Below are 13,121 nucleotides of genomic sequence, written 5' to 3'. Positions count from 1 at the left end.
ACTGAGTCCTGACTTTTTTCTCAACCTGTTCCTTTCAGACCCTCCTTTGTTTTAATCAGTGGCAACTTTGCTCTTCCTGTCTCAGGCCAAAGCCTTCAGAGTCGTCCTTGACACTTCTCTCTCTTTCGTACCTAACACCTAGTTCATCGGGGTATACACCTCTCTCTCCATCTCTGTTACGAGTACTGTGGATTATTGCAGCAGCCCCTAGCTTGTCTCCCTGTGCCCACCCAGAATCTCACCCAATATGGCAGCCAGTGTGTGGCTTTGAAAGTCTAAGCCAATTCCCATCTTCCTTGTGCTCACCATGCTTCAAACAATCTTTTTAGTTAAACCCAAGTCCTTACCTCATGGCACACTTCCCCGCCACTCTGCCTTACTTAACCCTCTCCCCTTACCTCCTGAATTTCTGTCTGAATGAGCCTCCTTGCTCTTCCTAGCACACTTCTTCTGCAGCATCTTTGTATTTCTTTCTCTTTTTTCATTTTTGTATTTCTTGTTGCCTCTGCCCAGAAAACTATTTCCTCAGATACTGTTTGCTGACTATAGGTCTCTACGTAAATATAATGTCACATTTTTAGTCAGGTCTTTCTTGCCATCCTGTGTACAATTTCACACATGCTGTATTTACCATTCTTAGTGGTACTTAAAAAAAAAAAAGTGAAAGGTGGAAATGAGTAATTCTTTTCAGTGCTGTGTCCTTAGAAGAAGAGTAATTGACACACAGGAGGGGCTCAGAAAATATTTGATAAATGTGTACGTGAATGAAGGAACCAAGACTTAACTCTGATGTGTTCATTCTTAGCACATGTGATGTTGGGCAAATTACTTAACTTCTGAGTTTTACTTTTCTTTATTTGTAATTTGAGGCTGATAATAATGATGCCTGCCATATTTTCTCAAAGCTTCTTGATGAGTTGCCAAGGTAATGTTGACAGATGGTGTTCGGAATCGTTCCCATCTCACAGAAGATCTAAAGTGCTTTCTGTGTAAAATTTCACTTAATCTTCACAATAGTCATAGGAGGTATGTTCCATGTTCATCTCCATTTTCCTGACTTAGAAAAAAAATGACTAAGGTATATACATGTCTTAAGATAAGTGATAGAGCAGGATTTGAACCAATGTAGCTGTGCCTGTGTGTCAGTGTTCACAAGAAATCACCATATAATTTTTCTTTTGGGGGGTTATCATTACACAGTACTGATATCAGATTTTGGTGCCCCCAATTTTTTTAAAATAAAGCATAATTTTCATTCTGACTTTCTCTTTTATACCAGTGGAGGCAGGAGCGGAAAACATTCAGTAAAGGAAGCACAGTAAAAAATACAAAGTAAAGTGGCGGTAGTAAGTCTAAACATACAAGCAGATCCCTCTGCACATGCAAAGATGTGATAAAAACTCTGCTTGCTAAAAGAGCAGACACTTAGACTGAGTTTAAAAAGTAGAGAGGCAGAAAGACAAATTTTAAAATAGGCTATTTATAACATGTAACAAAAATAAAATACAATGATACAAAAAGCATCAAAATGAAAGAACAGAAAATGATATGCTAAGCCAATATAAGTGTAGTAATGATAATCTCAGGAAAATTAGGTTTCAAGTGACAAGTACTAAGCAATACAAGGATAATGCACATGGGTAAAAGTTACAAACTACAGAAAGATAGGATAATCACAAAACTTCATGCACCTAAGAATTTAGTGATAAATTGTATAAAGGAAAAACTAATAGAAAATCAAGGAGTTATTAAAGATTTTAGAATATTTTGGGGAAATTTAAATACAAAAAGTGAGTAAGGCTATGGTCCGTGGTAGGCAAGGAAGCTGGTTTTTATTAAAAAAAAAAAGAAAAAAGAAAAAAAAAAGCAGTGGTATGTAGCATTTGCCAGTTTTGGTTGTGTAAATACCCATGCTGTATACCTAAAATGGGTATGTTTTATTAATGCTGAAATTTTACCTCAATAAGCGGACTTTAAAAGTGGGGAGAATGTCAGAGAGCAAGAGATTATTAGCAAGATGTAGAGATGGCCTATTGGAGGCTGTGTCTCAAGAAGTTATAATGGTACATTTTTTCCAGAAGTACTTTGTAGCTTGTAATTTGAATTTAGCAAAATCAAAGTAGCAGAAAGATGAAATGAGGAGGGAATTTAGGGCGCTACCTAGGGTAGTTTTACAGGGACTAACTGCGACACCTGCTGGATGGGGAAGCAAGTGCAGCTAAGGGATTGATGGTTGTGAGAAGGGGAACAATGTAATTGCAAACAAATGAAAAACCAAATCCAAGGAATATAGAATATGTCCTTATTACATTAAGATAGTATGCTTTTATGTGTCGGAGGCGCAGTAGTGGACAAGATAAACAGGGTTTCTAATCACAAGGATCTCACATTTTACAAAATAAATGAATGAATGAACCAGGTAAAAAACATGGACTTGAGAAGAATGGTTCCTTTATTTAGACCCAAATATAAATGTTACTTGTTTTACGCTTCATATTTTAATATCCCACATCTTTTTCTATTTTGCTGGGGGGCATTTTTATTTTTCCAAAATGCACTTTCACACTATTATTTCACATTCTGTGGATCTTACATTTTAGAAAGTCTTATGAAAGAATATTTTTTGCCCTCTTTCTTAAATACTAATATCTTTCTAGGTTCAAATTCATTTTCCCTTAAACTTTGAAGATGAGTTCTATGGTCTTGTAAGTACCACGATCAGATTCATTCTGATTCTTGTTTTTAAGTAACTTGTTTTTTACTCCATGAATGCTATTAGCCTTGTTTTCTTTATTCTGGAATTAGAGAATTTAAGTTAAAAAAATACCACGTTTTTCATCAGTTCTTTTTACATTCCTTCGTTGTGAAAGCTAGTGTCTTTTTTCAACTCTACAGAGTTCTTAAAAATCATTTTGTAATGATTTCCTCTTCTCCATTTTCTTTCCTCTTTCTGGAGTTCCATTTCGATTCTATGTTGGAATTTCTAGATCTCTCATAATTTCCAACTTGTCCTTTCGCATTGTGTTTTGGGAGAATTTCTTCACCTTTCTCAAGTGTTCTGAATGCAGTACTTTTGGAAAGTGAGCTGGAGGAACAGATCTCATTATTCCTAGACAGTAGGTTAAGTATTAAAACTGTGCTATTCTGGGCAAGCTGTCCATTGTACTTGCCCTAGAGAAATATATTAGCTACCATTTTTTAAAAACACTTACACAACACATTTTTCAAGAACTTTGCACCAAATGATTTAAAAACACACAGACGTATTGCTACATGGAACTATGATCAGTGTATATATGCCTCCCAGCTACATGTATGCATCATTGTCTTTCTTAGATGATAAGCTACCTTAGATGATAATGTTTCTATATTCATTTTTTATAATACCATCTATTTAATTAATGCCTTTTGAGCAGTCATCATAACTAAGGTCTCCAGATTTTATCACTGCCTTTGTCTTTGGTAGTATAGACATTTTTTTAAAAGTATTTATTTTAGAAAGAGAGTTTGTGCTCACACGTGCACACAAAAGCAGGGGGAGAGGCGGAGGGAGAAGGAGAGAGAGAGACTCTTAAGCTGGCTCCATGCCCAGCGTGGAACCAAATGTGGGGCTTGATCTGGCAACCCTGAGATCAGGACCTGAGCTGAAATCAAGACTTGGCTTCTTAATGGACTGACCCAGCCAGGTGCCCCCTTAATAGCATAGACATCTCAATGGTTATGATTTGCTTTAGAAGCATTTCAATGTAACTAAGCAATTTGTCTTCACTATTCTCCAAAACTTAAACAATGTTTTTATTTAAAAAATATATATATATAAAACAAGTACTTTGTAAACTTTATATGAAATAGTGTTTTTAAAAGGAGAAACAACTTACTTAATCGTTTATTTTTGTTGCCTTGATAAATTATGGGATTTATAGGCCCTGTTAACATATTGGGTGGCCTTATGAGAGAATTAAATACCAACTTCAGATCTTATAGGAATTAATTTTTAAAAATCAAAGTAGTACCCATGGTAACATAGTCCATATTGGTTTTTCTTTTTCTTTTTAGCTTTAATACTGAACACAGATTGTGTTTGATGCAATTTTGTATTTGAAAATTTTGTAATATTAGTGTCAATTGAAAACAGCTTAAACGCGATTGCCGAACAAAATGCTGGCACCCTTAGTACTAAGACAATTTGAGACATTTAAACGTATCACTTTCTTTTTTTTTTTAATTTTTTATTTTTTTTTAATTTTTTAATTTTTTTAATTTTTTCATAAACACATAATGTATTATTAGCCCCAGGGGTACAGGTCTGTGAATCACCAGGTTTACACACTTCACAGCACTCACCATTGCACATACCCTCCCCAATGTCCATAAGCCCACCCCCCCTCTCCGGACCCCCCTCCCGCCAGCAATCCTCAGTTTGTTTTGTGAGATTAAGAGTCTCTTATGGTTTGTCTTAAACGTATCACTTTCTCAACTATTTTCGAGTTGGGGCTGATTAGGAGATCCCCAGGAGTCAGAGGTCTGTAAACTATATATATAGCCCGTGGGTCTAATTCACCAACGGACTGTGCTGAATGCATTTGTTCATTCATCGTCTTCGGCTGTTTCCCACTCTCATAGCAGGGTTGAGTAGTGTGATTGGGAACACGGGACAGGCTGACTTTCTCGCTCTCTGGCCCTGAAGAGACTATGTTTGCCGGTCCCTGCTTCATATACCCATGATTGTTTTGTCCACTCGTACCTACCCCTGCTTCCACACCGTTAGCCAGTGACACACTTTCTTCTGAGTACACACTGCACGTGTTTGCATATGTCCTTGGCTCTTCCCTTCCCCTAGAATGTTGTCTCTCTCTCTTCACTTATATCTAACATCTATTCATTCTTTACGATATGATTCCAGGAACACTTTCTCCTTGAAGTTTTGTCATAAAAACAGCAAATTAGATTTCCTGGGCGTATCTCCATTACACTCCCTCACGGGTACTCTGAAGTCCCGTGCCTCTCTCTTGCTCGAGCTTGCTGGAATACATGACCCCGATTAAACACGGTTCTCCACCTCTGCTGGGCATGCTGCTTCCTTGTAGTTAAATGTGGCTGGAGAAAACACACACGTGGCGACTAATCTTCCTTTCCGACCCTTCACGACCCCGGATTTCCAATGGGCACAGCTCTCATATTGTACTTACATTTGTTGTTCTCCTCCTTACCTCAATGGCTGTTTTATAGATTTTCCTCTGTTCTCAACCCCCAACACTCCCTCCCTGTCCTCACTCTCTGCCGATGACTCTTTGTCCCAATTCACCGAGAAAATGGAAGCAACAGATGAGAACATACACCACCACAGATCCTACCACCCAGACACCGCATCTACCCTGACCTTCAGCCTTCCTTCCATGACAGTGGATGACCCAGCCACCAGCCCACTTGTGCATGAAGTCCCATCTCCTCCTCACTTGCCTATTCAAGAACGTCACTCTGGCAATGGTCCTTTCTCCCTCAGTGTCTCCCTCAGCATACAGACATGCTGTTATCTCCCCCCACCTTCTATTACCTATTATCACTCTCTTTCTCCCTTTTGGAGCAGTATTTGGCAAAATATTGCCTGCACTAACCTTTTATAAATTCTTTCCTCCCACTTTCTCCTCAACCCATTTTGGGCAGGCTTCTGTCTCCATCACTCCTTGAAAATGCTCTTGTCAGAGTCACCCAGCACCCCCATGTTACTAAGCCCACTTCAGGACCCAATCCGTGTCCTCTTCGACCTGTCAGCACCTTTGATGTGATCATTTCTTTTCCTGGATATAATTTTCATTGATTTCTAGAACATCACACTCTTCACTTCCCACCTTTTTGCTGGTCTTTCCTTTGAGTTTTTCTTTGCTGGGCCTTTTTTTTTTTTTTTTTTAAGATTTTAGTTTTTTATTTGACAGACAGAAATCACAAGTAGGCAGAGAGGCAGGCGAGAGAGAGGAGGAAGCAGGTTCCCTGCTGAGCAGAGAGCCCGATGTGGGGCTTGATCCCAGGACCCTGGGATCATGACCTGAGCCGAAGGCAGAGGCTTAACCCACTGAGCCACCCAGTGGGTTGGTCCTTTTTTGTGTTTCTGACTAGTTCGTATTGAAATACCTGGGCTCAGGTTTGGTCCTTTTCTCTACCTTTTCCTTGGTGATCTCGACCTTTGTCAGGAATCCCATGTGGATTTCAGGCTCAAACCACTTTCCTGAACTCAAGATTCTTACATCTCACTGCCTCTTTGACATTTCCATGTGGATATGTACCAGATGTCTCAAACTGCACACGTCCAAAATAAAACCTCCTGATCTGCCCCCTCCCTTCAAAGTCTCTGCTCTGCCCATAGCCCATAGCCTGTCTTGTTGCCACGTGTCTCCTGCTCTGCTGTCATCACGGGACCGCTGCTTCCAGCCTTGCTCTGCCCAGCCCAGCCTGTCCTTAACGCGGGAGCCAAGACAGATTCTTAACAAGCTCGTTCAGATGGTACCAGCTATCTGCTTATCAGCTACCTGCTTTGACAAAGTGCTACAGTGATTTCCCGCCTTAGATGTTTACAGTGATGGAAAGGTCCCAGTCTGACCCACGCCTCCCTCTCTATGTTTCTGATCTCCTCTCCGACTGCTTTCTCTTGCTTGCGCCTTCGGCCTCCTTTCCAAGCCTCAAACTCAGAGGCTGCCGCTGCGTCTGTGCCTTTGCTCTGGCTCTTCCCTCTGCTTCAGATGCTCTTTACTACGGTATCCTTGGGGCGCATTCCCTTGCTGCCTGTATGTCTTTGATCTCATTTTGTTCTCACTGAACTTGACCCTGACAGCCTACTCCAAATCAGAGTCATATTGTTCACGATTATTCTGTGTTTCCTTTTACTAAATCACTTATCTCTCTCTAATAAAACATATAATTAGCTAGTTTATGTATACTGGACGTGGTCTGTCTTTCTCACTAAAGTCAAGGTGGTTTGTCCTCTGCATTCACTGATGTATCCCCAGGTCAGGGAGAAATACCTAGCACGCAGTAAGTACTCAGTAAATATTTGCTAAATGAGTAAAGGGCAGCAAAGCTGTCTTCCATTCCATTATTTTTTTTTTTTTTAAGATTTCTTTTTATTGGAGGGAGAGAGAGAAAGAGAGAAACATCACAAGTAGGTGGAGGGAGAAGCAGACTCCCGGCTGAGCAGGGAGCCCATGGGGCTCCATCCTAGGACCCTGGGATCATGACCTGAGCTGAAGGCAGACGCTTAATTGACTGAGCCACCCAGGCAACCTTCTGTCTTTCATTCTTTATAGTCACATAAGCTTGCGACATTGGTTTGCCCTCACTTTTCGTGTGTGTGTGTGTGTGTGTGTGTGTGGTGCTTGAATAGATGAATGTGTTTACCAAATTAACCAATACTTAAAACTCTTCTTCTCTGCTAAACCTTTTAAAATTTACTTTGAGCATGTGACTAGGCAAGTAAATAATCAAGCAGAATAAAACAAGATAAAACAGCGGTGTGTTAGATTATATTTCCTCACCAGGAAGGACTACAATGTTGATATGGAACGCAAGATGTGTACAATTATTTTCACAAGTCGCTCCAGAATTAAAGCTCTTAGAACTGCCCAGCTGTGTTGATTAGTCAGCTCTTCCCGACATCTTACCCCTGGGTATCGATGTCCTGCTAGCATAGCAGTGTTGCCATAAGGTCAACAGCCATCCTGCAGTGTCACCCCATCACAAACACACACACAAAAATCTTGCTTCAGATTTGTGAGCCACTTGCGTGGGGATTCAGTCTTTTTGTTGTTGTTGTTCCTGGATCCAGGCCCCCAGATGAACGAGGGACAAACCAAAGGTGCCTGATGGCGAGTGCGTGTCATGATCATGTGCAATTAGTATGTCAGGATTAAACACTGCTCTCCTGGTTCTCCAAAAATATGACGTGGAAGGAAGTGGGTAATTTACTTCATCCCTACATTTGCCTTCTCAGAAAGTAATCAACCTGGTTTCAGCCACTTCTCTCTAACAGGTATTTTGTGAAAAGTCAAATGAGATCACGGTTGCGAGAGAGCTGAAGTTCTGTTTCACACAAGGAATCAGAAAGACCGGTTTTTAAAGTGTCTGTGGAGCAGTGGCTTTTTCTTACTCCTGAGGGGTGGGTTGGCTGCTTCCTAGAGGAAGGGGCCACGCATCTCTGTTTCTAGCATCCCTCCTCCCTCCGCCCGCCTTGGGCTGTGAGGTCAGTTTTCATGGCGAGCGTATGACATTCACCGGAAGCAGGTCGCTTGACCTCTCAGAGCCTCAGTTTCTTCGCGGTAAAATAAGAGTAGTATCTTTCACAGGAACAGATTGCCGGGATTGGATGGGGTGATGCATAGGAAGTACTTTGGTAAACCTGAAAGCATCAGATACAAACACTTATAATGTTACCGTCACTAATATTAATTAGTTATATTAATTGTTCACCTTGAGTCCTGGCTATAGAGAAAGGATTATTTTACCTTCTCAGGTTTCTTTAACCCATGCTGCATTTTGACCCACACACGTGCACGCGTGCGCATACACCCATATTTCTGGTAAAATTACTGGTCCGCAGAACTAGCAAGGGCCAGGTTGAATGCTTCCGAAGCTGCGGTAAAAATCGGATTCTTCGCTATTCGCCCAGGGCACAGTGTCAGTCCTTTCGTCAGTGGCAAAGCTGTGAATTTCCCTTTTCGGCGACACTGGCCTCCACGGTCATTATTTTGCTTGCTGCTTTGGAGGCGGGTTCCTGCTGCGTTCCACCATGCTTGGCAGGAAGGTTCTGGGTACAGGCTTAGTCTTGCTTCACGGGAGCCCGCCGGGGGTGATTGGGCATGGCGGTGGATGTCCATTGCGTCCCCGGTGAGACTCGAACCCCTTGCACGCATGGAGACGCGCTGTGAAAACTTCACCGCTCGCTCAAGTAGCTTCAGAAAGGCCTTATTATCACCTTAGCACACTTAGTTTTGCTCAGGCTCCAGTCAATAAGTACTTTTATTGGAAAAATGTGGAGTTTGGGATACAACTCAAAAGGATGCAGGGAATTGAAGAGACTTTGGATAATTAGGATAAGAAAATTACGAAGTTTTGTGAAAATCTGAAGCTCTGAGATAATATAGACAAAGAAGATGATTCTAAGATAGGAGTAATAAGGAGGGTTTGCTGTAATTAAACTCGTGCATAAGAGTCAGATCATATGTAATAGGAGGATTCAATTTCCTATGTTATTGTTGAAAAACAAAGGCATTCCTGCTGAATGTACTCTCATAGTATCTCGTTTAACACCTAGATAGATGCTAGTTTTTTTCTTTTAAAGATTTACACATCATATATCAAAAATAAATAAAGTAGTTTAAATAATTGAATTTATAGATCTTAATTGCAATGAATATTTATGTCAAGGCCATGGCAGATCTTTGTGGGGAGGTCAGTAAATACATACTATTTTAAAGGAATGGCACAAATAGCTTTACATTGTATGTATCTCGCTTTTAATTTTTGCTTTAATAAAATGGAATTGAAATTGGGAGTGTGTAATCTTCACATACTTCCTTGCCTCGAATTAGAAAAAATAGAATTTGTTACTTCTGAGATTCTTAAATAATGTTTTAATTCATTTCAAAGACTGCAGACAGCTAGCTGTTCAGGGTCTGTAGAAGTAGCTATTTGTGTCGTAAATTAAGTGAACAGTCAGTAGTTTATATGATGGCAGGTGTCTGGTCGCTTCTGCTGTTGACTGATACGGAATTTTGGAATTTGCCAATTCAGGGACATACTCTAGTGGAAAGTGTTTGACTTGTTCATCAGACAGACCTGGTCTCAAAGGCTTGCTGTTTCGTCCTTGCTGTGGGCCTGGGCAGCTTCCCCATGTGCTGCTAGCCCTACCCCATACGATTGTTGTGAGGATGTGATGAGATACATGTCTTAAGTAACTAATAACCCCTGAAAGAGTAAGTGCGTAATGACTGTTTTCTTCCTCCCTTTCTTCCCCCTGCTAGACCACTTGTGTTTTTAATGCCTCACTCCTTGCCCTGGGTTGTATTGTAGGAAGTCTTCTGGATGGATGGCTGCTGGAAACCCATTGCCGTAGCCAGCTCTTCTTCTGTACCCAAGGAGTTACCCTGGCATTGAGTAATGAGAATTTCGGTAAGAAAAATTAGAAAAAGAGAGTAGATGGACTTTTCATAAAAGATCACTTGTATCTCAGATCAGATCGTTCATAGTAAGTTATAGGACTCTTCTCCAAAGACCTTGAGATGTCCCAGATCTCTGGATTATTCTTATTTTGAAAAAAATGAAATAGGTCTTTTAACTCTAGTAACACCCTGATTAGCTCTTCATGTCATTGTAAATGTAGTAGTTCACTTATTTTACCTTATTTTGTGCTTTTAATTTCCATCTAATCAATGAATTGTCTAGTCTTTGATGACAGTGTCTGGATATTATTTGTCTCTTTGGTGTAGACTAAATGAGGCACAGATTCTTAGTGGTTAGGGTATTGTCTGAAACTGTAAAGGTTTTGACAGTGTGAGAGAGGCAGGCAAAAGTGTGAAAAGTAAGAAATTCTACAGTAAACATATTCCTAAATCACCAAGAAAAATTATTATATATCGCTTGTTAGAATGGCATAGAGTATCTTTACTCGGGTCTATTTTTATCCATTTTTTCCTCCAAATGATATCAATATATAATGAGTTTTCATATAGTTACATAAAGTTAATATGTATCTAGTACACCTATATTAGTAACTTATGTTATTAACCCGTGCTGTATAAAATATGTTGAACTACTGTCAACCACACCCAAATTTAAAAAAAAATGAATGTGCCATGGAGAATTAAGGGCAATCAAACAAATATGTGCTGAACTATTAAAAAGGGAAAAAAAGATGAGAGCGAAGATAAGGATAATAGAAACAAAGTAAGTGGTGATATTAGTATATATGTAAGTTAGTAAATATGTGAATTATCTTAAAATTATCGTCACTGAAATGTACCTGGAGAAATACATATTAAAGAATTTTGCACATAAGAGACAGAGCTGGAGGTGGGGAGAAAGCAAGAAGGATAAATTCTAGCCTCATTAATTCTAACAAAGAGCATTAATTCTGAAATTGTGATAAAATTACCTTTTGGCATCTAAAAATATGATAAAATATGATTTTAAGTATCATTTTTTAACTAAAAGAGTTTTAACCACTTTGCCTGTGATTATATTTTTCAGAAAACATATTTGAGAAGTACTTCCATCCAATGCTACTTGTGTTTACTTTTAAATTGTCATTTTCTAACCGAGGCTGGCATTCATGTCTTCATTTTGGGGTGAGTTTATTTTTCAGCATAAATGGCACCATGTTAATGGCCATGATCATTGTTCTTTAGTATCTTCTCTATTAAACTGGTTTGTGTTCAGTTTGCTTAAATCCTTAAGAACTAAGTATTCGGGTACAATAGAGGGCAGATTACGGAGATTCTGAGTAGGTGTGATAAATACCCAAATGGACATTTCTGCATTTGGTAATATTCCAAATGAGTGCTCTGTGCTTCCAAAAAACTAGACTTCTTGGTATTTAACTAAACTTGGAAGCCTATTCCTTATTAATAGCTTACATGATTTTCACAGCAGTAAAATACAGATATTTAGGGCTTGTCCATGTTACTTTTTTATCTATCTCTGACACAGACATCTCCCATCCTCTGAGCCCTATCTTACTTCAGTTTGAAATGTTTCTTTCTTTATTTAGGCCTTTGGTTTTTCTTCCTACTATACATTCATATACTTCCATGCTTATTAACTTTTTTCTTCTCTCTCAGATGTAGCTAATTCTCTGCACATAGTTGACCCAAAGCACCCAGCTTGTAGTTATGTAATATGACCCTCAGCTCAGTTTTCCTTACTAATGCCTTCTTGGTGCAGGGAAACATAGATGGTAAAGAATACTTACTATCAAAACCTGTATGTGAAAATGATTATTGCTTATTTTAAGAATTTTGCCTATTTATTGGACTTAAAAGTCCAATGGAACCTCTGCTAGAAAACTAGCAATTCATTCAAAAACAGTTATTGAGCACTATGGCACATCAGGTGCTATGTTTATTCCATTGTGATAAATTACATGAGGTTATTTATAAGTTATCTTTCCAAATTAGGTTTTTCCCTAATCCCGGTAGGTCAGTCCTTAAGTTAGCCTCAGATACCAAGAGTTATATATATATATATATTTGGTGTTTATATTCATCTACAAGTCTGTTGAATGCACAAAGGCAAGGATAACACTTATCTTTTCACTGATCAAAATAAAAAAAAATCTTGATTGCTCTTTTGCCTGTAATATTCATCAAGTATAATTCATCAAGTAATATTCATCAGTATTATTATATCCATTCAAAATGTTTTGCTCTTTGGTTTTGCTTTCAGCTCTGTCAGTGCAGGTCTTCCTAAAACAGAAGCAAACTGGGGGTTTGTAATAAAGGATTTGGAAAAAATTGACAATATTATTCAAGTGAGTACTCCTTTTTCCATAAACTCTCTGGTATGATTGCTATGGAGTATGCCTCTCCCTGTGTTCTGCTGTTGGTCTTCATGAAATCTCACTTGAAACAATATTTTTGTAGCAATTCATGAGCCTGGCAAATCCTTAAGTGAAATCTTTTACTTACACTTTTCAGATCCTAATTATCTTTAAAACTCAATTTGTAAGTGGCCTGGTATGAAAAGCTCTCTGTCACCACAGTCCAGGGACTCGAGTCTCCAGCAAAGAAACAGGGCAGCTTTGGCAGCTCTTGTAGGGAGCATGGCGTGACCCAGGGATGAGCTGTCTGTCCTGTGGCTAGGAAACCCCCCCTCACCTGGAGCCACCAGCTGGCCTGGCAGAACCTGCATGGTGAAAGAGAGCAGGAGCCCCATTGAGGACCACTACAGCCAGGGAATTGCTTTCCACCACCATGGGTGACACAGCAGGGACCAGTGGGCGTCCTGGGGGCACCAAGTGAACCAAGCATTTCAAATTAGCACCACAAAGATTCTGAAAGCTATACTGTCATTGGAACCACAGCTTATAAACAGAAGTCCAAACCTAAACCTAAACAGGGTGGCTGATATAGAAAATT

At 39.5% G+C, this 13,121-nt stretch overlaps 1 protein-coding gene across 3 annotated transcripts in view; it reads left to right on the top strand.

Moving 5' to 3' along the window:
- IL15 (interleukin 15) overlaps positions 1–13,121 on the top strand; it is a 95,300-nt gene that overhangs the window by 71,573 nt on the left and 10,606 nt on the right. For all 3 annotated transcript variants that reach the window (XM_032857159.1, XM_032857152.1, XM_032857146.1), the window contains 3 exons: positions 10,060–10,158; positions 11,236–11,333; positions 12,430–12,514. In XM_032857159.1, the coding sequence (XP_032713050.1) occupies positions 10,147–10,158; positions 11,236–11,333; positions 12,430–12,514 (195 nt within the window). In that variant the 5' untranslated portion in view covers positions 10,060–10,146. The remainder of the gene's footprint in view (positions 1–10,059; positions 10,159–11,235; positions 11,334–12,429; positions 12,515–13,121) is intronic.

The sequence above is a fragment of the Lontra canadensis genome, unplaced genomic scaffold (genome assembly GCF_010015895.1).
Source record: "Lontra canadensis isolate GAN:19392208 unplaced genomic scaffold, GSC_riverotter_1.0 scaffold1, whole genome shotgun sequence".
NCBI lineage: Eukaryota > Metazoa > Chordata > Mammalia > Carnivora > Mustelidae > Lontra > Lontra canadensis.
Note: the sequence above shows the minus strand (reverse complement) of the source record. Positions and strands in the feature narration are given on the sequence as shown.